The sequence below is a fragment of the Lissotriton vulgaris genome, chromosome 9, assembly GCF_964263255.1.
Source record: "Lissotriton vulgaris chromosome 9, aLisVul1.2, whole genome shotgun sequence".
Lineage (NCBI taxonomy): Eukaryota > Metazoa > Chordata > Amphibia > Caudata > Salamandridae > Lissotriton > Lissotriton vulgaris.
In genome coordinates this window covers 594,340,122-594,366,024 of record NC_141697.1, presented here as the reverse complement: position 1 = coordinate 594,366,024, position 25,903 = coordinate 594,340,122, and the positions used below count along the sequence as shown (strand labels likewise).

The window sequence follows — 25,903 nt, the reverse complement described above, 5'->3', positions numbered from 1 at the left end:
ATCCGGTTTTAGCCTTGTCTTTTATTTCCTCTTGAGCTTGACGTTACAAGATTGACACTAATATTGAGATTAGGTGAATTGCCTCTTAAAGCACTAACAGGACAGGACTGGGCAGGACAATCTTATTACCCACATAATTGCCACCTCTGTCAAAGAGGGAAACAAGATATATAGCATGTAAAGTATAATTATCCAGCATTATGTGCACTACGGAGATTATACTTACATTCATGACTTTTTAAGTACAACGTAGAACCTTTCAACTAATTTATTAATTTTATGATGTCACCTCCACTCAAGCGTGTTACAATTCATTGAAATATTTTACAAGTTTTTTGAAGCTCTTTTAACTGTAAATACTTGTGCTGTGGAGATGACTCTGTACATTTTATATTGATCAATATTTATTTTTGTATCATTGATCTCTGTAGAGATGCCCATCAATGGTCAATAAACTTGACAACACTAAGCTGTAAAGTCAGTTAGGTTTAGGAACAGTTTGCGGTTAGGGTTATGGACTATTTGTTAGGGTTAGAGTAAGTTTTGCAATAGTTTTTGTGCTATACTGTTGGTTGATTATTGTGGTGTGAATTAATTGGAATGAAACTGAACCAAAACTGGCAGGAGTGATTGTGGATTCCAATGATGGACATGCAAGGAGTGGGCAGGCTTGAGGTGCATTGGCAGAGCTGCACAGAGGGGCCAGGACTAGGATAGCAGTGGGTGCAATAGGGCATGCTTGAGATACATCGGCAGGGAAGTCGGTGGCATCCTGGTATCAGGCGCCTGGTTTGTCTGAGAGGTTTTATATATACCTCTCGCATTTTTTGAGCGATGGTGGAGGAGTGAAGCAGAAGCTGCTGGCACACTGTGCGCATAGCATCCAACCACAAGGTAAATAAACCAACTGCCAGCAGAATTAAAGTGTGTTTTTATTTTACTTCTAAGGCGCCATCTCGGCCTGCAGGAGAGGAGCAAGAACTGAAGATATATTTAGAAGGGAGTAATTACATGAAGTGACCTAAGGACAGAGGGAGGGAGGGGATACAGGTGGGGAAGAAGAGACACGATTAAAAAGGGTAAGAAGAGAGGGAAGAAAGACCTGGTGGGAAAAGGAGATGCACAAAATAGTAAAGAGGAATGCAGTAGAAAAAAGAGGCACAGATGAGAGAGAGGGCAATTGACGCAGACAGAAGATTGTAGGACTGAAAGGAAAGGTAGGAAAACGGGAAAAGTAGTTATTTAGGGAGAGAAGTTTACGATTGGTGGATGTAAGTTGGGATATGAGTATGAGAGAGCGAGAGACAGAGTAGGATGCGGTATGTACCAAAATATCCCAACCGCAATATCATCTGACGGACGATTGACAAAAATATAGCCACTTTGGATTCAGTATTCGAAAAACATTACACCCAAAAGAATGATATGCTAGTAAACTATATTTAGTGCACAATATTGCTGTCATACGATTCCAATGTCATGCTTTGGGATGCCAATAGGCCAGAAAATGTAATTGCAGACGGCTGGACAATCCGATGACACTTGTTTGTGCCAAGGATGTTAGTTGACACAGCTTGGGTGCTCAGCAGGCAGATGTTCAAGGCACCAATGGGCAGGGGCCAGTCCCGGAAGCACTCTGGAGCTGCCGGAAGTCAGGCCAGAAAATGATTTAAGAAAAACTCCTGCAGGCCAGGGATGGAGTTTGAATACTTCAGAGCTAGGTGGCTCAGATCTGGGGACAGAATAGGCAACTGTTGGGCGAATTTTAGTGACCAAATCTATTTGATTAAATTAAGGGTATTGTATAGCTGCCTACGGTTTACAAGCCATAAGGAGTTGTGTTCTATCAGGTCTCACAATCTCTGACACCCCCAACATTGCTAGTCCCAGATTTATGGCAAAGGGCATATATTTCAAACCACTAAAAAAGGACAGGGTTAGCGAGCTGGCATCATGCAACTTTTAATTCCCCCAATAACATCACAAGATTGTCCCGTTGTCCCCGTGTGAGCCGTTCAGTAGTTTTCTATTAGATGAGGAGAGAGCTAGCGCAAGAGAGTTGTGTGGAAACTGAAGAAGTGACTTTGAGTTGCTGGGTTCTGTGGGTTCTTGTGGCTTTATTCCTGACCCCAAGACCAGGGTTAGCAATGGCAGTGCTAGTACTAGGAAAGAGCAAGACAGGGTTGTAGGCAGGGTGCAAAAGAGGGTTGGGGATTAAGGTGTTCAGAGTTTGAGGTCGACTTATCAATGAGTCTGATTAATTTCAAGTTTAAATGTTTCTTTTTCCCCTTAATACTCTGCTGATTTTGGGCTTACACTGCCAGTGATCTTCTGAAAGGAAGCAATCTCACTGGAATTGAAAACCTTGACACATCGGTTACACATAGATCTTTGCAGTAGGTACCTTAATCAAATGATATATGTCCCTGTGCTCCAAACCTTTGACCAATACAATGGATACAGATCTCTAAACTAGGTGAATTAACCACTGAGCTATATCTTTTAGATAGAATCTTTGACTTGCAGGATACAAACACATTTCTTCAGGTGATATATTATCACAGCAAACTGCTTCATAATAATTAGTACCAGTGGCCACCAGATTGCTTGTGCACGTTTGCAAAATGTAAGTTTAATAGTCATTTATCTTTTTCATTTTCCTTTAAATCTCCTTTACACTCTATCCTACTTGTAGATCTGGCGTTAGCCAATACATTTTGATTTAAAAAAACACAGCATATAGCATGGGTCACAGGTTCAGCCCACTTCATCCATTGGCTTACCTCTTTCTAAATGACAGCATTCTGCTCTTAAACAGTGTGTAGTTATACACATAAAGTAGTCCCCTTGAACAGTTTTGCAAAACTCTTTCACAAACAATGGCAAAGCCAAAAATTGGTAGCCAGTGCCAGTCATTTGTCAATGCTTGTTTTCTGCTATTGCTTGCTCTTTCATGCCACTCCTGCTTTGTCTTTCACCTGCTCTGCCCCGTCCCTTTCTACAGTCATTTCATCCCAGACTTTTACTCCTTTCTTTTTTGCTGGTGCAAGTTCCCGGTAAAGTGAGGAGTGGAGCAGTCTTATCTTCATGTTGCATTGGCTTTTCAACTTCAAAACTTCTCTGTTCACTGTAATAGCAATAGGCTTGAGACTAGAGTCCCAATTAGCAAAGTGCTTGAGGGAGGACCAGTGGGATGAGCCATGTTGGCATTAGACGCCCTTGACCATTTGTAAATCCAGGGCTTTAGGCAGTGCTTAATTTATAAAATATTGGGTGTCAGGGCTCTGACCAGGAGGCCACTGCAGCTTGCACCACCCATCGCCGCTGCCAAACCAACTACCAACCATCTCTCTCGCTTGTAAATGCGACAGTTCAGATTATTCCAGCTCCCCAAAGCTAAAGAAATGGCTGGGAAGGCAGGTATTAGCAATTTTAATATATATTGTAGCCCTAAACTACAGTTCTGCTCATCTCTAAATTAGATGAGCAGCGCCAGCATGTGGTGGACTGTTCTAAGTATGGTGTTCACAATTAGGTGCTGGTGCCGAGCACTGGAAAGCATCGGCTCAAATTTAGCACTGGGTGGGTCACAGACCCGGAAATAATAAAAAATCGACTTTGAAACAGGTTTGTTTGAGCTCTATATTCATGTCCTTGACTTTACTGGCAAAACACTTTTGAAGTTCTCAACAATTATTGTAAAAGCCCATATGGAATTTCGTGCCTGATGTACGATCATAGTAAATTGCGACACGCAATTTGCGCTCGATTGTGAGTCACAAATTGCAAGTCGCAATTTACTATGTACTACAGTGTCAGAGACAATGATTGCGATTCCCAATGGTGTTGCAAAATGCGAGCCTCATTAATATTAATGAGGCACTCGCATTTTGCGACCCTATTGGGAATGGCTGGCCCTCCCAGGGATGGTGGCCTGCTGGGCTCAGCAGACCCCCATGTCTGGGACTGCTTTAAAATAAAGCAGCGATTTTTTTTTAATGCAGTCCGTTTGCCTAACAGTAAAACGGGATGCATTTTTTAAAAAAATGAAACGTTTTCGTTTCATTTTTTAAGGGCAAGAAGTGGTCCCTAGGACCTCTGCCTGACCTTAAAAAATATTTTAGGGGCAGTCACAAAGGGGAAGGGGTCCCCTGGGGACCCCTTCCCATTTGCGACTCCATTACCACTCTCTTGAAGAGGGCAGTAAATTGCATTTGCACATAGCTTGTGAGTCCATATTAGGAAGGGAACGCCCCTTCCTAAAAGCGAGTCGCAATACACTATTTTGCGAGTCGCAAATTATTTGCGAGTCACAAAATAGTGTAAGTACATGGCCCAGACTAAATTTGCATGTGCAAACGGGTCACAAACCTGTTTGCGCTTGCAATGTTACATCGTACATCTGGCCCTTCATGTCATTGATGCAATCCTTGCTTACAGTTCAGATGTTTTACTTCATCTTCCATTCCCTAAGATTATCTGCTTTTTCAAGAGGTTGAATTCTTTTAGTTTTGATCATGTAGCATGACTGGTTTGGAGTGCATACTTTGAACTGAGTTGCTTCCAGGTGTCTGAGTGAGCACAGGGTATGGGTGGCGGTTTACGACATCACACAACTAGGAGCTTTGAAGTCGAGGCTGAAGGCAGTGGCTGCTCCTCATAGTGGCTGGCAGTGGGTCATAAACATGCACATCAAATCATTCATTCGCCTCGCCACAGGGCGCGTAAAGCAGTGGTCCAATATGTGCCAGTTGTAATCTTTGCAAACTGTGTGATAAAGGTACACAAATGGCGAAAAACGGACAGTGACAAAGGGCAAAAAAATGCAGTGCATTCAGGTGAATACCTGGGTTGTATGCGTGGAAGCTGTGGGAGCATGGGAAGTGGAGGAGATGAAAACAAATACGTGCAGAAGCAGAGGGTGAAAATATGATGCTGAAGAGGAAAGAGATGATGTATGATATATACAGATGGAAGATTTCAGAATTATGGGAGAAAAAGGGTGAAGTGTCTAACAGAGTGAGAGACTGCAGAAGAAAGTGGCATGAAGGGGCAAACAACAGTGATTGAGACACTTTGAAGGCCACTACCCTTTCCACAGACTTAGCAATATACAATTTACAATCTCATATTTTCGAAGTTGCAACATTTAAAAATCTAATTATTTACAACAAAATTGTTGTTCATGTATCTGATACTGCTAACACGCTTTGGGAAAGCATATAGGTCCGCCTGGTTTTAGGCGTCTGTGATGGTTGTTGTGTGATGTGACTGATTCAATAACAGAAAACTCACAGAGAGGCACGAAAATACTGGTCAGGAGGCATGCTGTGTTATTCACAGGATTTTTGATTACATGTTTTAAGCCACGCCCATAATTACAAAGGCAGCGCCTGTGAAAGTATTCCCCCTTTTAGAGAACCCCACCCCAACATTTTTCAGCCCAATTAAAGCACTGGATAAATCCCACTGTCACATGTATATTCATCAAATAAAATGCAATATTAGGCTGATTCAGTACATGTGCGTTTGCTGTCTGCTTCGGCTGCTATGTCTCAGGGTCAGAGTCCTGTTGCATGCCCACGAGTGACTGGATAAACATCTGCCATGCGCTGCCTCTGAAGCCCTACCCCGATAGATAAACAGAGGGTAGAGCAACCTGTAGCCAGGTAGGTGAGGAGAAGGAACATTCATGACATGGATGTAGGGTAATTTGCCAGTGCCCCCACTTCTTCTGCTTCTCAGCTTTCAGGAAAATCCCAAATATTTTCACTGCTCAAGACAGAATAGAAATGGGCCTGCTAGAGTGTTCTATATACACCTAAAAAGGCAGCTTTTTGGCCTAATGCAATAATTTGGGATTGCCTCAAGGTGGTGCTCTAAAGCTGCCCTCAAGAAAGTTAATAGTTGCAAAGAGAAGGCCAAAGAACAAGTAAGAAGATAAAATGACCTAGAACAAAGATCAAAAGTATAAAATGTGTTTGGCGAGTCTAGACATTAGCTGGGAAAGCTAAAGAAAACTAGAAGAGGGTGTTTTTAGAAGTAATATTGAAAATTAGGAAAGTTATGCATAGCAAGACATTATTATTAAGGTTTAATGTCCATATAGGAGACAAAAACAGGGTCATACACAGAAGCAAGCTTTTTGATTTTTGCATTGACAATCTAGGTTTAAAGGTGTTAAATGTTTGTGTTTCTGACCCATTATGATCTAGGGACTAGTGTGCAAATCACAATTTCAACTTTTTTACAAAACAGATTGATCAGTCTGCCTGCCAGTTCATGGCCGTTGAATACACCAGTGACAGGTCAACCTAATTTCTGAGATTTTCTATCCTACCCAACAATTCGAGGTATGTGATTAGTTTGCGGGATGTGAAAAAGACTGAGGTGCACAAACATTTTTTTAAACAGATTTTATTAGTCAAGTAGCACATATCAAGCAGCACCCTGCCATCCAGAGGCAACTGAAAAAAAATTGCAAAACATTCACAATTGCCATTAACTGCTCGTTTCAAAGTCTTTCAGCCCCCAATAAACATCTGCCCCAAGTGCAGGAGCATGAAAAATACCCACCCATACCCCAACTCCCCCCCCCAAACACCCCCCCCTCCCGGTCACACAAGTCCACAGTTCCATGTTCAGTGATGCAGAATAGTAATATACAGTAAAGCACTCACGGTCCACCCCACCACCCCATCGGCCCATTCTTTTGTATCTATATGCAGTCTCCCCCCTAACCCGGCAGTAGACGCTCGTCCATCACAGGGGGGTCCAGCCACAATACCCGATACTCTGCCCACCTGTTCCAGATTTTATAGTGCTTGCATGGACACCCCCTAGCCACAAAAATTGGTTGCTCCAGACCCATGCAAAAATCAAGGACATTTTCCCAGACCGCCACCGAGGGGGCCTCGTCGCCTTCCATGCCTGTGCAATGTCTCGCTTTGCTAAGGTGAGCCCTAACAATAAAAGGTGTCTTTTGTATCTGTGGCCTCCCACCCCCTCCATCATGTGTAAAAGGGCCAACTGCGGTGTGCGGGCTAGCTCCCAGCCCAGAACCTCCGAAAGGCATGCAAAGACCCCCCCAAAAGCTCTCTAGTGATGCACAGTGCCATATTGTGTTCATAAATGTGCCTTCTGCCTGATCTCAGCGCAAACATATCGTTGAGGAAATCATCCCCGCCCGCCAGAGGCGCGTCCTAGTAAAATACACCCTATGAAGGTATTTAAATTGGACTAGACGATTGCGGCCCCACGCGGGGACGCCAGCGCTTCCACCCAGTCCTCTTCCTCCAGCTCACCCACATCGGCCTCCAGTCCCCCCGAAGCTTCTGAAGTGTGGGGGAGCAGTGTCTCACTAGGGTTTGGTATATGCCCGAAATCTTCCTGTCTCCTAAATCCTCCATAAAGAGTTTGGCCTCTATAGGACTGAATTCGGGGATGTCCTCCAGGCCCTGCAAACTTGGAGATATCGCATGTCTCAGCTGTAGATATTGGTAGAACTGTGCCGGCTGCAACTGGTATTCCTCCTGTAAATTCCGAAAGGACTTAATAGTGTTATCGGCCACCACGTCACCCAGTGTGGATATGCCGATGGCATCCCACCCTCTGAGTCCTGACAGAGCCGCCAACTGAGGCAGCCGCCCGTTATTCCACAGGGGGGTTTCTCGTGTCAAGACACTCCACCAACCCATGCGCCGAAGCGCCTGCTTCCAAACCATGAACACCACACTCGTAGCCGGCGGCAGTGCGCCACGCAACCTGGCTGAGTACAGTATAGTGTGCAACGTGTGCTGAACCATCAGACACGGCTCTAGCGAGTATGTGGAATACCCTCTGTCCCCGTACCACCAGTCGTTGAGGACCAGCAGGTGCGAGGCCTGATAGTAGGAGAGGAGGTCAGGTGAAGCCAATCCCCCGCTGTAAGTAGAGAAGACGCATGTACGCACCGCCACCCGCACCCTCCCCCCCCTCCCACAAGAACTGTCCTAGCACGGAGTTTACCATTCGGAACCATCGAGCTGGAATCGGAAATGGGTGGTTCTGTAGTTGATATAGGAGGCGGGGAAGCGCCACCATTTTAAAAATCGCTGATCTACCGAACAGCGTCAAGGGCATGCGAGACCAGGACCTGATGTCTGCCCGCGTCCTCTCCCACACAGGCCCCACATTGTGCTCCCATACCACTGCTGGGACCTCCGACAACACTACCCCCAGGTACTTCAATCCCCTGGCCGCTAACTGTACCGTGGACGCCCACGATCCCACCTTAGTCTGCCCGTCCAGGACCCACAGTGTGGATTTGCGGGGATTCATGTAAAGGGCCGACGTCTCCCCGAAAATCTGCATAATCTCCAGCAACCGTGGACCTGTCCTATCTAGGGCCGTTAAGAAACATTGTCTGCGTATAGGGCTATTCTATCGGAGAGACCCGTGGCCCACTCAAACCCATGGACCTGCACATCCATGCGCACCCACGCCGCCAGGGGCTCCATAGCTAGAGCAAACAGGTATGGCGACAGGGGGCACCCCTGCCGCGTACCCTTCTGAATCTCAAAAGCAGAAGAGACCGCCCCCGCAACCCTGACCGTTGCTGTGAGGCCAGTGTATAGCAATTTTATGTATGATAGGAAGCGCGGGCCCAGGTTGACCCTAGGCAGCAGGGCAAATAAATAGACCCAGCTCAGGGAGACAAACGCTCTGTCCATATCCGCCAGGAGCTACGCCGCTGGTTCCCCCAGCTGCCGGATCGCCGCAGCCGCCACCTGCGCCCTTCTGATGTTATGTCGCGTAGCCCTCTGGGGCATAAATCCCGCCTGGTCCGGGTGTATCAGGGATGTTATGTATGGCAATAGTCGATTAGCTAATGCCTTCGCCAAAACCTTGGCTTCCACGTTTAAAAGAGAGATGTTATGTTATGTTATGTTATTTATTATTTGTTAAGCGCGCATACGCCCTGGGGCTTCTTGGCGCTGGTGAGAGAATCAAACATAACAGTGCATAAAAGAGGTACAATCACTTTTTACAATAGGCCTGGGAAAAAAGAAGAGTTTTAAATGCCTTCCTAAAAGCAAGGAGGTCCTTGCTATGTCGCAGGGTCAAGGGGAGGGAATTCCACAATGAGGAGGCTAAAAATTGAAAACTGCTGCCTCCCTGACGTTTCTTTTTGAAACGAGGGACCTCGAGTAGATCTTTGTGAATTGATCTCAGACTGCGCGAAGGTGTATATTTGCGCAGTAGTGATCTAAGGAACATAGGACCCTTGCCCTCCAGAGCCTTGAACACAATGCAACCCACCTTGAAAGTGGCTCTCTGTTCCACAGGCAGCCAGTGCAAGGTCTCTAGACCATGTCTGATTGATTCCCACTTAGGTACTTTGCAGATAAGTCTCGCAGCTTGATTTTGCAAGTACTGCAATCTTTTAAGTTGGCCAATAGGCGCCCCCAGATAGAGGCCATTAGAGAAATCAATGTGGGACAGGACTAGAGCACTGACTGTCTGAATTAAAGCCAGACCTGTAAGAAGATGTGCTATTTTTCTGATCTTCCTCAATTGAAAAAACCCCGAGGAGACCACAGTTCCGACTTGGCTCACCAAGGTAAGGTCCTCACTAAGAGTCACTCCCAAACTTTTTACTGTACGGGATTTTTTTGGGGGCGAGCCCATGTCCGATGGCCAGAAACTAGGACTCCAGCTGATCTCACTCTTCCCAGGTAGAATGAGCTCCGTTTTTCCCGGATTTAACTTAAGGTGGTTTAGAGACATCCACCTCTGGATAAAAGACATGGTAGCTCGAAATTCCTCGGCAGCATTGTGGGAGTTTAGCACAAAGACCAACTGCAGGTCGTCTGCATAGTTATATACATCAACCTTAAACTCTCGTAGAGAGAATAACAGTGGGCGCATATACAAATTAAATAATAAAGGGGACAAGGAGGATCCTTGAGGGACCCCACAAAAGGAAATTTTTTTAGGGGCTGTGAAGGAACCTAGTCGAACCGATTGGGTACGTCCAGAAATAAAGGACTTGAGCCAGGCCAAGGCCGAGTCCCGAAGACCGGCCTGTTCGACACGGTTGACCAGAATGGTATAGTCAACCGTGTCGAACGCCGCAGACAGGTCCAGTAACACCAAAGCCTGGTGTAAGTCCCTGTCTGCATTAGACCTTAGAGTATTCTGAACGGCCAATATCACTGCCTCAGTGGAGTGACCAGGCCGGAAGCCTGCCTGGTTAGGTTGTAAATACCCAGAGGCTTCCACAAAACTTGATAGGCAGTTGGTTACATGCGCCTCCAATATTTTGGATAAGTAAGGACGTGGGGCGATAGGACGCATGGCTCTCAGTAGGGCGTCCGGGTTTCTGAAATACCACCACCTCCACATGCCTCCAGTCCGGAGGAAGCGCCCCTTTCTCCCGGGCCTCCTCCACCACTGCCTTGTAATGTCTGGTCAGCTGCAAATTGTAGCGGCAATAGAATTCACTTGGGGACCCGTTTGGTCCAGAAGCCTTCCTCGCTCTCAGCTCCCCCAGAGCCACCCTCAAGTCCTCCTCCGAGAAGGGAACCTCCAACTGGTCTCGCTGGTCATCCGACAGCGCCCTAGGTGGCAGGTCAGCTATAAATTTCTCTATCGTGGCAGCCTCCAGACATTCCCGAGGAGCATAAAGGTCGCTGAAGTACTCGGCAAAATTCTCCTCAATAGCCAAGGGGTCTGTAATCCGGCACCCGCCAAGTCTAGTATTTCAGGCAGGGTCTGCGCATGCAGGGTACCCTGACACAGCCGGTGCAACATTTTCCCCGACTTGTCTCCCCATTGGTACACCCTACTGCGTGTAGCCAGCCAGGCCTGATGCGCTTCTTCTATTAGCAGGGCCGCACATTCTTGTCGAGCCAGAAGTAATTGCCTCACTCCCAGCTCGCTGCCCGACTCTCTGGTCTGTCGCTCAAGCTGCTCTATGTGAGCCACGGCTCGGATCAGTGCCTCCCTTCGCTGCCTGTGGGCGGCTGCGCACCATGAAATGTCCACCCCCGCAATGTGGGCTTCAGTGCCTCCCATAGCGTGGCCGCACTAGGTGCACAAACAATTTAATAAAATATATACATGTATAAGTTAAAGAAACACAAAAATGACTTGAAAAGTCTTCCTAAGCTAAATTCTGCTGGTAAATGTCCGTGCACAACTGAAGCAAGTTCAGGTTAAGCTCAGCCACTAATGGGAATAGGTTTGCAAACGGGAGCAAATGCTATGTACACCTGATTTACTAAATACCGGTTAGTTTGATTGATCCCGTAAATCTTTTCTTCGCCTCACCCCAAGCTCGATTTGTATGCAAGACGATAAGGTAGAGACGACTTAGGCCATCAATAAGGGGGGTCCCCTAATTCCAATGGGGCCAGTAATATGCGGTTACCAGACCCATAAGAATCATGATATTTTCAGGAACACTGAATTTCACTTTATTTTCACACAATGTTTTTAACTGCTAAAAACAGCCTGTGTGAACATTTGTGGGGAAAAAGAGGATTTTATCATGATAATTGGACCTGGAATTACCAATTCGCTTGGTAATCCTCATTTCCTAGTGGACCCTCACGGTCAAACTCATAATGTCCAGTTGCTTACTGGTAATGTTCATTACTCTGAGTCCATTCCTGCAGAACCTAATCACCAAACTTGACATCCCTCCCCATTCTAAGATGGTCCCTGTACTCCCTGAGTACGAGTACCTCACTTCTTGGGAAGGGTTTCCTGAAATAACCAAGCAAGACTACAATCAGTAACAATGGGGAGGCGGGCGGGAACCCAGGACTGTGACGAGGAAGACATTGACTTGGAGAAATTAATATTTTCAGTAAGTGACCAGGCATTAACTCTGCGTCCATCTTCCTCTTACAGCCCTCATGTCGGAGTACGTACCTAAGCCCACCACTAATTGCGGTACAAAACCAAACAACAAAAAAGTGGAAAACAGAGGAAGTTTAATGACACAAAGCATACAGAATCAGACTGCAAAAGAAACAGCAAAACTCAAAACAGCTGTACCAAAATTGGAAGAGACATCCCCACCCAGGTGTAAATGATAATGGTTCATGAACGTGTGGGGCTGAGCCTAAGTGTCAGCAAAACAAATGTCCTAAAAAGAAGCCCCATTGAAGGACGCCGAGGAGGCCGAAACACCTCCCTAGGAAAGACACAGGTACAGGTTGACTGCCCAAAGAATAGGAATGTGAAATGGCCAACTTAATCCAATGGGACATGGTAGAAAGGGAAGGCTTACAACTCCGTTGGGCCAAACCATGATGGGAGACTAACTAAGCATCCAACTTCCGGAAGTCTGCAGCGCAATGCAATGCAAATAAACCAAAAGAGTTTGATGGACATCCAGTGAATGCAAACCGATCTCCTCAGCAAAATCAGGAGAGGGACAAAAAGTTGGCAAAACCATATCCGAATCCAAATGAAAAGAAGACACCACCTTTGGAAGAAAGGCTGGACCAGGCCTAAGCTCCACCTTGTCCAGAAAAAAACTGAAGGAACGGAGGAGAGGCCAGCACGGCCCCTAGTTCTCCAACCCACCTCCCAGAAGAGATGGCCACCAGAAAGCCACTTTAGCAGAGAGAAATCGGAACTCCGCAGATTCCAATGGCTCAAAGGGAGCACCCTGCAAACTCTGAAAAACCTGGACGAGGAGGAAATGATCTGGATTGTCCCCACCACTGAAATTAACGAAGGAGGAATTTCGGCCAGTTTACCAGGAAGCTTGTAATGAGGACATCTGTGTAATGGGGATTAACATTTGCAAACTTCTGATTACCTCCTTTGTCGTGCTGATTTGCCAGTTTACTTGCCCATGAGGATATAGCCATCTGACTACTGCCTATAGTTGTAAACATAGAGGGAGTCTTTGAGACTCTGGCTAGAAATCTACCATCCCACCAGGTGAGCGAAGACCATGTTCAGCTCTCCCCTTGCAGAGTGCTGCCAATCATATTATGAGTTCTCTAACAACGGAGGGTTTGGCTCTAATCAGCAAGGCTGATCCTCTTATCAAAACACAGCAAACACCTTGCTTGTACTGATACTTTCTTTCAAGAACAAATCCAAAGGGTACAAAAACCAAATCAATGTCAAAATTCTTACTTCAAGTCTTTGCATTCTAGGCGAGCCTCTTTCCCCATAAGCCAGTGCAGAAATTGTTCTTTCTAAGAACACACTGTTTTTGTTTGTTCGAATTGAAAAACTCACGTTAAAAAATGCTCAACTAAAAGATTACCTGGTTGGATCAAAGGGCTTTTGTTATATGCTACATGTTTTGTCCATGAGTCATTCGTATTGATGTTGTCTATTTATGTTGTAATGACCCAAATTCATTGATTGTCTTGGTTGGTCACAAATTGTTTCTGTGGTATGTTGCGTACAAATTTTGAATTGTGATACATGTTACACGTGATTGATGTATGGAAATTGTTTTTCTTGAAATTAAAAAATATATTTTGTGATACATTTTGAGATAGGGTGGCATTGATTTGGTTTTTGTGCCCTTTGGATTTGTTCTTGAAAGAAAGTATCAGTACATGCAAGGTGTTTGTTGTGTTTTAATCATATTATAAGAGTACCAACCTGCCTGTTGAAATCTAACTACCTTATATGCTTCCACCAGTGCGGCGGATGCACACAAGGCAGAGCAGTTTTCAGAACAGGCTCCAAATTTTTCGGCCAAACTCAGCAAACTTTTTTGTTTTTCAAATACAAATGAATGTTTTTCAAAATCAAACTCCCAAAGTACAAGCCTGTTTTTGTATAACAAAAAATCAATTGCCATGAGACACACGTTTGTCTCTCTGTGCGTGGGGACAGTTGATTGATTTCCATGCCTGGTACCTCCATGCAAAGCTAGCCTAGTGGTCTTGAGTAGAGAAATCAAGTCACTTTTACCCCCCCCACATAAACATGCGAACATCAGTACCACCTGGTGGGTCAGTAATGGGCGCGCCACTTGATCAGGAGTTTCCATTGGCAGAACCAGTCAATTCTTGGTAGAAGCACCGCTCTGCCAAATGCTAAACTACCCTCAAAGACAAATAAATCAAACCACCAGATGCCACTAATGTGTTCAAATTGAATCGTTAAAAAGGTGTGTTAGCATAGACTGGGCCCTTCCTACAATCAATCGCCTCACTCTGAATTTGCACCCCAGTTGGCATAACAACTCAGGCGCAAATTGCATTAGGGTTTTTGCATACACAATTTTCTCTAGGTGAAACCAGAGGCAAACCATGCAAGCAAGCAACACACATTGTCATAAAGGGGCTCCCAAGTCTGAGTTCTACAACTCAGAGCAGCAATTTTACACCTACTAATTACTGTAACCAGTGCTTAATTTGTAAAAGAAAGAGTGGCGGTGCCCAAACGTGTGCTCAGAAGCCTGCAATCTGTGGATGCACTGAATAGCGACTAGGGGCCATATGTATCAAGCCGTTTTGCACGTTTTGGAATGTATGAAACATTCCCAAAATAAGGAATTGCAAACTTGTGCGATTCCTTATTTTTCCATAGCATTTAGGGAATCGCAAATTTGCGATTCCTTAAATGCTATGTATGTAGCAATTTTAGCTTGCAAATTTTGTTTAAGAATTCGCAAATTACCACCAACTTTCAGTTGCTGGTAACTTGCGAATTCTTCCAGAAATGCACAAATTGGCATTTTTAAAGGTGGCATATGATGCACACACATGCCCATAGGGCATGTATGTGCGCCATATGCACACACATGTTCTTTTCAGGGGTGCAGCAGGGTGTCTTTGAGACACCCCTGCACCCTTGCAATAATTCTCAAATTGCGATTAGCAAATTGCGAATTCGCAATTTGAGAATTATTTTGCATTCATTCCTATGGGCCTCCTGGCCCATAGGAATGCATTGGAAATTATTCCTTAATTGCGAATTCGCAAAATGCGAATTCGCAAATAAGGAGGCTTAAGGAATCGCAAATAAAAAGCGATTTTGTTCATACATACCATTTTGCATTTCCTAAATAGCGATTCCTTAAAATTCGCTATTTAAGAAATGCTAAATAGTTTGATGATACATATGGCCCTAGATGCCTTAAATCCAGCTCATTTTTCCTTAGTTCACTAGCAGATACTATCTGCCCCTTTATCTCACTCCTGTAGCTTCCTGCTTTCTCCCTTTGTGACCGTATTTCTCTTCCTCCGTCTTTCCTATTTATGTGCCTTTACCCTCTTTTGCTTTTAGTAAATATCTGATGGGAAAAATAAGTGCTGGTCTCCTTAAATAAGTACTAGTGGGCCCAATTGGTAATCACCGGCTCAAATTGACCAGTGACTGAACCATGTGGATGAGATTTTACATGGCAGAATTATTGCGCCAAGCGTCTTCAATATTTGGAGATGAAGCTTAAGTTGGGTAGAACCGGATTCTAACACCAACATTTCAAACTGTTGCAGCAGCACAACCCACCCTCTGCCTATAAAGCAAAAATAAACGTTGAAGCCCGTGCAGCAGCCTGGCAAATGTCTGTTTTGGCACTCTTCCAGTCTCTGGCCAAGAAGCAATGCTCCTCTTTTGGAGTGCTTCTGGTTAATGGCAATCAAAGGAAAACCTGTTATCTAATATGCTTATGAAATCATTTGGGAGATCCACCTACGTAAGGATGATATAGCTGGCCTCATGACTCTGTGATCCACCATGAGTTTACAAGCACACATTGCGAAAGGAAGGTCGATTAGGGTACACCGCAACTGCTTGCATCACACCAAGACCCATCAAATGCCTCTTTCCATTCCCAGACAGTAATCTGAGCTTAACACAGGCAGCACCACCTCTTGGTCTAAAAGAAAGAAGAGCTTAATTTGAGGGGAATCAGGGCCTGGACTTAGGATAAGGGCATCAATCAGGTACGGTCTCAATTAGAGCCCGGCTTTAGGGCTGGTGGCGCCTGGTGCAACATTGTTGGAGCCCCCCCATTCATAGTGAAGGTGGCCCTCAAGTCTCCATAACCTCTTTCTTTCAGATGCATTTAAGTAGTTTTATAGTGCCACTCATACCAGTGTAGGGTGTTAGAGCACATTGCATCACACACACATTACACGGACACAATCAGTCATACATGTGTACTTTTACATAAGCCAGAGGGCTACAAGGTGTAGGAGTGCCATGTCATCTATACTGGTAGCAGGGCCGGACTGGGAACCAAAACCGGCCCTGGCAAAGTGCTCAGCCGGCCCCCCCTTCCCACTCGGGGGGGGGGGTTGGAGGTGCAGCAAAAACGGCCCTGTAACAAACTCGGCCCCCAGGGGCTCAAAACCGGCCCCCACCCTTGCGGCCCACCGGGGGATTGCCTGGTGCCCGCTATGGCCAGTCCGGGCCTGACTGGTAGTCAGTATAGTTTAAGAGTGCTTGGTTTGGAGAAGCAGAAACCCAGAACTGAAAACAAAACGCCATCGTTGGGGGTTCTCTTTAATAACAAGAATCGATTTCTACCTAAAAGAACCATTTTTGCAACATTAATCTATGCTCTAACCTATACTTTGCAGTGTGAATGTAGTTTTTTGATGACAGTTAATACAAAATTTTACTGTTCTATATTAGAATTTTAACTTATAAACAGCACGTAAAAAAGGATGTCTCTTAGAAAAGCAGTAACCCACTGACCTATTTACATTATATGCACTTTGTGATCTGCATGGTACACTTTTTTTGCCGCAGGCATATTCTTTCTCTGTGCTATTTTATGATCAGTCAAAACCTCAACTAGACAAAACTCTGATCTCCCTCCAGGAAGAACATTAATCACCGTACTTATCTTGACATATTTATTATTGCCTAGGAATTGCTGGAGGCAAGGAAGTGTCAGCAGGTGCTTTTGATACCAAAATAAACTTCCAAACACAGCGGCTCCTGAAGTCAGCACCCGGTGCAGTGGCACCAGTTGCACCGCACTACAGGCCCTGGCTTTAGTCTTCAAAGTCCGATATTGTTGCTACTAAAAAGAGAACTTCATATAATTTCGACCATTGGGTACACTGAATGACATTAAAGGCTATTTACCTTCTAGGATTTCAGTCTAATCAGCTTCTTCGTTCACCGCCCTATTTAGTGTTTGAAAATCTTTCTTTATTGCCTAACCTGTAAAGTACAGTACCTGCCAACCCTCACAGAGAGATTAGATCCAACATATGCCTCCTTGAATGCCAGTTCAACCTTCCTGAACATGGGATCTGACAGAGTCATATCATCTATGACCATTTCTTCTACCAGGTTTGACAATGTAAGACCAGCCTTCACCATTCTTGGCAGGTTGCTCTCTACTCACTGAATAAGATATCTTTTTGTTATGAATCTTGGTAGGATACATTTTCCCAGATCATTTCAATCACCATCCAACACTGTATCGAACGACTCGAGAACTGGCAGACTTGTAGAGGTTAGATTGTCAAGGCCACCAAAACCTATATCTTTTTCCACAGCTTCTGATGGTGCTGTAAATAAATGAATATTTCAACAGACCTGAGATGGAATGTCCTCTGTCCTGTCCTTCCAGACATACCTTACCTTGGTTTCTGGCTCTTATGCTTCCACTGATGGTGATCATGATCTGTGGGGAAAGCTGGGCGTGTTTCAGGCCTTATGCCATCTCTCCGATAAAATGTGAGCAATTACTGCATGATTAATCTTGGTCGGCAGTTCTTAATTTGAATTGGGTGAAGTAGGAGATCGCGCCCTCCTTTGATCTTCTCAAAGCCATCCCTTTTTAGATCTTGCTACGAATGCAGCGCATGCGCTGTTTCGCTAGCGAGACTATTGTTTCTGCTTTCTGTCCCTAAGGGAGACAGGAGGTGGTACGCGTGGACAGGAGATGTGCATGCGTAAGGACAGGAAATGTGCACTCCGTACGCATGCACATCTTCTGTGTACAGAGGCTGGCGTTACACACTGCGCGCATTGCGCGCCTTCACTCCCCCCCCCCCCCCCCCCCCCCCCCCTTGTTGGCTCCACGGAGAAAGCTTGTTCTCGAAAAGGAGAGAGTAAGAGAGAGGAGGACAGTGGGTGTCTCTTTTGAAGAGACACCCACAGATTCCCAGTGTAAGAATTGGCTTTTGTAGTTTGGTTTGCCCTGTTCCCATCATGCACTGGGACAGGAACAGACTAATTTGCATACAGCCAGGTTCTGAAACTGGGATGGTGCAGTGAGCTAAAAAACGGTGTTGGATCTAGCCCTGATCTCTTGACTGGGTGAGAGTATTCTGTTTAATTCAGAGACTCTGTCCCTCACCACCCCTTGTTGTAAATATTTTTGTCCACCCTAAGCGTGGAAGGGTATACTCAGATGTGAGTCCCTTGCTCATTGCACCATCAGGATTCAAGCAAGCCGGGCCGAAGACGGCTGAAATGCCAGAAACCGGTCCCCGGTAGCTTGTTTCCTTCCCAGTGTAAGAATTGGCTTTTGTAGTTTGGTTTGCCCTGTTCCCATCATGCACTGGGACAGGAACAGACTAATTTGCATACAGCCAGGTTCTGAAACTGGGATGGTACAGTGAGCTAAAAAACGGTGTTGGATCTAGCCCTGATCTCTTGACTGGGTGAGAGTATTCTGTTTAATTCAGAGACTCTGTCCCTCACCACCCCTTGTTGTAAATATTTTTGTCCACCCTAAGCGTGGAAGGGTATACTCAGATGTGAGTCCCTTGCTCATTGCACCATCAGGATTCAAGCAAGCCGGGCCGAAGACGGCTGAAATGCCAGAAACCGGTCCCCGGTAGCTTGTTTCCTTCCCAGTGTAAGAATTGGCTTTTGTAGTTTGGTTTGCCCTGTTCCCATCATGCACTGGGACAGGAACAGACTAATTTGCATACAGCCAGGTTCTGAAACTGGGATGGTGCAGTGAGCTAAAAAACGGTGTTGGATCTAGCCCTGATCTCTTGACTGGGTGAGAGTATTCTGTTTAATTCAGAGACTCTGTCCCTCACCACCCCTTGTTGTAAATATTTTTGTCCACCCTAAGCGTGGAAGGGTATACTCAGATGTGAGTCCCTTGCTCATTGCACCATCAGGATTCAAGCAAGCCGGGCCGAAGACGGCTGAAATGCCAGAAACCGGTCCCCGGTAGCTTGTTTCCTTCCCAGTGTAAGAATTGGCTTTTGTAGTTTGGTTTGCCCTGTTCCCATCATGCACTGGGACAGGAACAGACTAATTTGCATACAGCCAGGTTCTGAAACTGGGATGGTGCAGTGAGCTAAAAAACGGTGTTGGATCTAGCCCTGATCTCTTGACTGGGTGAGAGTATTCTGTTTAATTCAGAGACTCTGTCCCTCACCACCCCTTGTTGTAAATATTTTTGTCCACCCTAAGCGTGGAAGGGTATACTCAGATGTGAGTCCCTTGCTCATTGCACCATCAGGATTCAAGCAAGCCGGGCCGAAGACGGCTGAAATGCCAGAAACCGATCCCCGGTAGCTTGTTTCCTTCCCAGTGTAAGAATTGGCTTTTGTAGTTTGGTTTGCCCTGTTCCCATCATGCACTGGGACAGGAACAGACTAATTTGCATACAGCCAGGTTCTGAAACTGGGATGGTGCAGTGAGCTAAAAAACGGTGTTGGATCTAGCCCTGATCTCTTGACTGGGTGAGAGTATTCTGTTTAATTCAGAGACTCTGTCCCTCACCACCCCTTGTTGTAAATATTTTTGTCCACCCTAAGCGTGGAAGGGTATACTCAGATGTGAGTCCCTTGCTCATTGCACCATCAGGATTCAAGCAAGCCGGGCCGAAGACGGCTGAAATGCCAGAAACCGGTCCCCGGTAGCTTGTTTCCTTCCCAGTGTAAGAATTGGCTTTTGTAGTTTGGTTTGCCCTGTTCCCATCATGCACTGGGACAAGAACAGACTAATTTGCATACAGCCAGGTTCTGAAACTGGGATGGTGCAGTGAGCTAAAAAACGGTGTTGGATCTAGCCCTGATCTCTTGACTGGGTGAGAGTATTCTGTTTAATTCAGAGACTCTGTCCCTCACCACCCCTTGTTGTAAATATCTTTTGAAGACACAGCACAATCCTTGGTATATTTGCATGTGTGTCCGATGAAGTTATCCTCTTACTGACATCAAACTGTACACTAGTACCTTTCTCCTACTAACACTCCATATTAGCAGTACTGGTGAGTGGTGTTTTCTTCGTGTTGCTGCATGGTCCAAGACCAGTTTGGACCTCCTCAAAACCCTTGCGCTCTCCCCAGTCGCATGTCCAGCAGGGACCTAGGAGATATTCTTTGCTTTTCATAACTGTGAAGAACCCACAAGTCAGTCATGCTGTCAGGGCACTTACCTCTGAAGGAAACACAGTATATCATAGGGCACACAACAACACAAAGCGTATGTAGGGATCCTCTGAGTAACTGTAGGCCTTAAAGGCACAAGGGATTTTCACAGACAATTTAAGATAAAACAGGGAGACACCCATTGTGGCACTATATCACACAAACTTCCTGGAAAGTAAGGTGGCAAGCATCAGTGTTGAGAAGCTTATTTCTTTCATCGCTTTCTCACATACATGCATGCACATTTTCACCCCTAAAAGTCTTTGTACCATTTTATCACATGCATAAGTGTAGTGACCCCAAGGTGTAAAATGCTGCCAATCTTTCCCTCAGATGCGAATGTGAAGTGTTTTCCATGCTCATAGTCTGTCTTTTATTTTTTTCCTTGATCAGAGAACCGTACCACTGAGGGCGGGAGCCACGGCAGCTCAGACCATTTAACAGCCTTGGAAAGGCGACTCCGGGTCCAGGAAGATGAGGTGACTCTGCTGAAGTCTTCCCTAGCTGATGCCTTGCGAAGGATCCACTTTTATGATGAGGAGATTCCACGACTTCAGCGTCAGCTTCTGGCCAGTAAGTTCAACTGGGATTGGGGTACAATGTACAGCTGCTACGTTTCCCTGGTCCTTGCTTTACCAGTTGCTCCATTCCAAGATTTTTAGGGCTCGCCTGCTGATGCGCATGCGCATAGCTGGCAAAGCTCTATAGCGGCTTATCCAGAGGTTAACCACTGGCGATTCCATGCCGTGCATGTGCGCTTTTTAGGTCATTGCGCAAGCCCTAAAAAGCGCGTGCACAATGCCACCAGCCGCCTGCCTGCCTGCCTCGCATTACCACATCAAAGACAAGCTTCTCAGCGTGCGTTCTGCATTTCTCCTCCCAGCGCATTCCTCATCCCCTAATTATTCACGGCTAACATTAAATCATGGTAGCTCGCCTGTCTTCCGCAACTTAGTGATTTTCTCCTGGCTGATATTTACCTCTGTGGTGCTTTCATTTGTATGTTGCCATTGCATACTGCCTTGTAACATCCCACACGTTTTTCAAACAATGATGCAACACACGAAGAAGGAATGGTGAAGTTATTCTGGTCAGGAGGCTATTTGTACTTAAAACCAACACTTTGGTATGACGAAATTTAAATACACAGCTCTTCAAATAGAAGTGTCAAATAATCACGTTGTTTTCGCAATTTAACAAAAATTGGTACACACACGCGAAAAATACTATTGCATTTTCATAGTATGTGAAAAATGCAGCATACATTTCTCTATTGGATTTCTTAATATATGTATTGTTTCCAAATATTCTACAGTTTTGCTCAAATATTCTTTTTTCATAGTTTATGCCCCTGTTAGACTTTAAATTAAAAGAAAGTTTCTACACTTAAAGATGGTCGGCATGTTTGTGTAGCGATTTCAGATGCTTGCCTCTTGTGCAGACTTATTTGTCCCTTTTCTGTTTTTACTACCGCACAGCAAGGCTGGAGCTTTGGGTCATAGAGGTGTACGCATAACCACATGATCTGTGCATTAAGATTGCCCGATTGTATTGCAGGGCTGCTTTGTGAAATGGTAAAGGGGACAGCCTCTCCTTACCTCCACGGGCCTGCCCAGTATAAGTTGCTGCAAAGACAGCACAATCGTGACCGCAGAGGTGACCATGGCAGACACTGCCAGGATCATGTCCCCTTCAGAGTCTCCCTTTTCTTCCACCCACTGCACAGTCCTGCTCTCCCTGACTCGCGTGGATGTTGGGGTGGCCTTACACAACAGTTGGAAGCGGCTGGTAGAACTTGCACCCTGCTTGTCCAGTTGTCCCCCTTAAACTGTGCATCCTACCTTCCCTCTCTGTTGAAAAATCATCCTGCACTTTACAATTGCAGAGGAAAGTTGTTTCAACGTGCAACACAAGTGCGGCATTGTCAGTGGAAGGAGCAAACCTTTCTAACTCTGGGTGGAAGTTGTAAAGTTTGCTTCCTCCCCTCAAAACAGATGCAGCACCGGCAACAGCAGATCAAAAATGTGTGTTGGAAATGCATACCCTTCGCTGCTACCCACACACTGCCTCTTTTGTTTATTAATCACGTTGCTTAACTTCTCACCAGTTAAAACGTTTGGCATTGCCTGTTCTTGTTTGTCTGTGTCTCCGGGGCAGGGTTTGTTGGATTGGCTCAGTGTCTCACACAGATGTGACTCTTTACCCTGCAAGCCTACACAGTCATGGCTCAACACACACACCTCTTTAAATATTCTTTGCATCCCAATCACCCGCAGACAAACTGGCCCGCTTAGGTTAAAAAAAAAAACATTTGCAATGGAATAGGTCTCGCATATCCGAATCTTTGACCTATTGGTATTGTAAATAATGCCTTTTATTTATGTGCACTGCACCGCAGAACTCCATACAGCTCCACCAAGGCACCCACCACACAGCTCTACCGATGCACCCACCACACAGCTCCACCGAGGCACCCACCACACAGCTCCACAGATGCACCCACCACACAGCTCCACCGATGCACCCACCATACAGCTCCACCGATGCACCCACCACACAGCTCCACCGAGGCACCCACCACACAGCTCCACCGATGCACCCACCACACAGCTCCACCGATGCACCCACCACACAGCTCCACCGATGCAGCCACCACACAGCTCCACCGACACATTCTTTGCATCCCAATCACCCGCAGACAAACTGGCCCCCTTAGGTTAAAAAAAAAACATTTGCAATGGAATAGGTCTCGCATATCCGAATCTTTGACCTATTGGTATTGTAAATAATGCCTTTTATTTATGTGCACTGCACCGCAGAACTCCATACAGCTCCACCAAGGCACCCACCACACAGCTCCACCGATGCACCCACCACACAGCTCCACTGAGGCACCCACCACACAGCTCCACAGATGCACCCACCACACAGCTCCACCGATGCACCCACCATACAGCTCCACCGATGCACCCACCACACAGCTCCAACGAGGCACCCACCATACAGCTCCACCGATGCACCCACCACACAGCTCCACCGATGCACCCACCACACAGCTCCACCGAGGCACCCACCACACAGCTCCACCGTTGCTCCCACCACACAGCTCCACCGTTGCTCCCACCACACAGCTCCACCTACACAGCTCCACCGATGCACCCACCACACAGCTCCACCGAGGCACCCACCACACAGCTCCACCGATGCACCCACCACACAGCTCCACCGATGCACCCACCACACAGCTCCACCGATGCAGCCACCACACAGCTCCACCGACACAGCTCCACCGATGCATCCACCACCCAGCTCCACGATACACCCACCACACAGCTCCACCGACACAGCTCCACCGATGCACCCACCACACAGCTCCACCGATGCACCCACCACACAGCTCCACTGAGGCACCCACCATACAGCTCCACCAAGGCACCCACCACACAGCTCCACCGATGCACCCACCACACAGCTCCACCGATGCACCCACCACTCAGCTCCACCGAGGCACCCACCACACAGCTCCACAGATGCACCCACCACACAGCTCCACCGATGCAGCCACCACACAGCTCCACCGATGCAGCCACCACACAGCTCCACCGACACAGCTCCACCGATGCACCCACCACCCAGCTCCACCGATGCACCCACCACGCAGCTCCACCAATGCACCCACCAGACAGCTCCACCGATGCACCCACCACACAGCTCCACGAGACACCCTCCATACAGCTCCACCAAGGCACCCACCACACAGCTCCACTGATTCACCCACCACACAGCTCCACAGATGCACCCACCACACAGCTCCACAGATGCACCCACCACACAGCTCCACCGAAGCACCCACCACACAGCTCCACCGATGCACCCACCACACAGCTCCGCCGATGCACCCACCACACAGCTCCGCCGAGGCACCCACCACACAGCTCCACCGATTCACCCACCACACAGCTCCACAGATGCACCCACCTCACAGCTCCACCGAAGCACCCACCATACAGCTCCACCGATGCACCCACCACACAGCTCTACCGATGCTCCAACTTAGCTCCACCAATGCACCCACCACACAGCTCCACCGATGCACCCACCACACAGCTCCACCGAGGCACCCACCACACAGCTCCACCAATGCACCCACCACACAGCTCCACCGATGCACCCACCACACATCTCCACCGATGCAGCCACCACACAGCTCCACCGACACAGCTCCACCGATGCATCCACCACCCAGCTCCACGATACACCCACCACACAGCTCCACCGACACAGCTCCACCGATGCACCCACCACACAGCTCCACCGATGCACCCAACACACAGCTCCACTGAGGCACCCACCATACAGCTCCACCAAGGCACCCACCACACAGCTCCACCGATGCACCCACCACACAGCTCCACCGATGCAGCCACCACACAGCTCCACCGAGGCACCCACCACACAGCTCCACAGATGCACCCACCACACAGCTCCACCGATGCAGCCACCACACAGCTCTACCGATGCAGCCACCACACAGCTCCACCGGCACAGCTCCACCGATGCACCCACCACCCAGCTCCACCGATGCACCCACCACGCAGCTCCACCAATGCACCCACCACACAGCTCCACCGATGCACCCACCACACAGCTCCACGAGGCACCCTCCATACAGCTCCACCAAGGCACCCACCACACAGCTCCACCGATTCACCCACCACACAGCTCCACAGATGCACCCACCACACAGCTCCACCGAAGCACCCACCACACAGCTCCACCGATGCATCTACCACACAGCTCCGCCGATGCACCCACCACACAGCTCCGCCGAGGCACCCACCACACAGCTCCACCGATTCACCCACCACACAGCTCCACAGATGCACCCACCTCACAGCTACACCGAAGCACCAACCACACAGCTCCACCGATGCACCCACCACACAGCTCCGCCGAGGCACCCACCACACAGCTCCGCCGAGGCACCCACCACAGAGCTCCACAGATGCACCCACCACACAGCTCCACCGAAGCACCCACCACACAGCTCCACCGATGCTCCAACTTAGCTCCACCTATGCAGCCACCACACAGCTCCACCAATGCACCCACTAAGCTCCACCGATGCACCCACCACACAGCTCCACCGATGCACCCAACACACAGCTTCACTGAGGCACCCACCATACAGCTCCACCAAGGCACCCACCACACAGCTCCACCGATGCACCCACCACACAGCTCCACCGATGCACCCACCACACAGCTCCACCGAGGCACCCACCACACAGCTCCACAGATGCACCCACCACTAAGCTCCACCGATGCAGCCACCACACAGCTCTACCGATGCAGCCACCACACAGCTCCACCGACACAGCTCCACCGATGCACCCACCACCCAGCTCCACCGATGCACCCACCACGCAGCTCCACCAATGCACCCACCACACAGCTCCACCGATGCACCCACCACACAGCTCCACGAGGCACCCTCCATACAGCTCCACCAAGGCACCCACCACACAGCTCCACCGATTCACCCACCACACAGCTCCACAGATGCAC

At 47.5% G+C, this 25,903-nt stretch overlaps 1 protein-coding gene across 1 annotated transcript in view; it reads left to right on the top strand.

Annotated features, from left to right (window-relative positions):
• The window catches only part of EML3 (EMAP like 3), a 398,769-nt gene that overhangs the window by 49,313 nt on the left and 323,553 nt on the right, over nucleotides 1-25,903 (top strand). Inside the window, exon 2 of the mRNA XM_086938192.1 lies at nucleotides 20,729-20,908. Within this exon, the coding sequence (XP_086794318.1) occupies nucleotides 20,729-20,908 (180 nt within the window). The remainder of the gene's footprint in view (nucleotides 1-20,728; nucleotides 20,909-25,903) is intronic.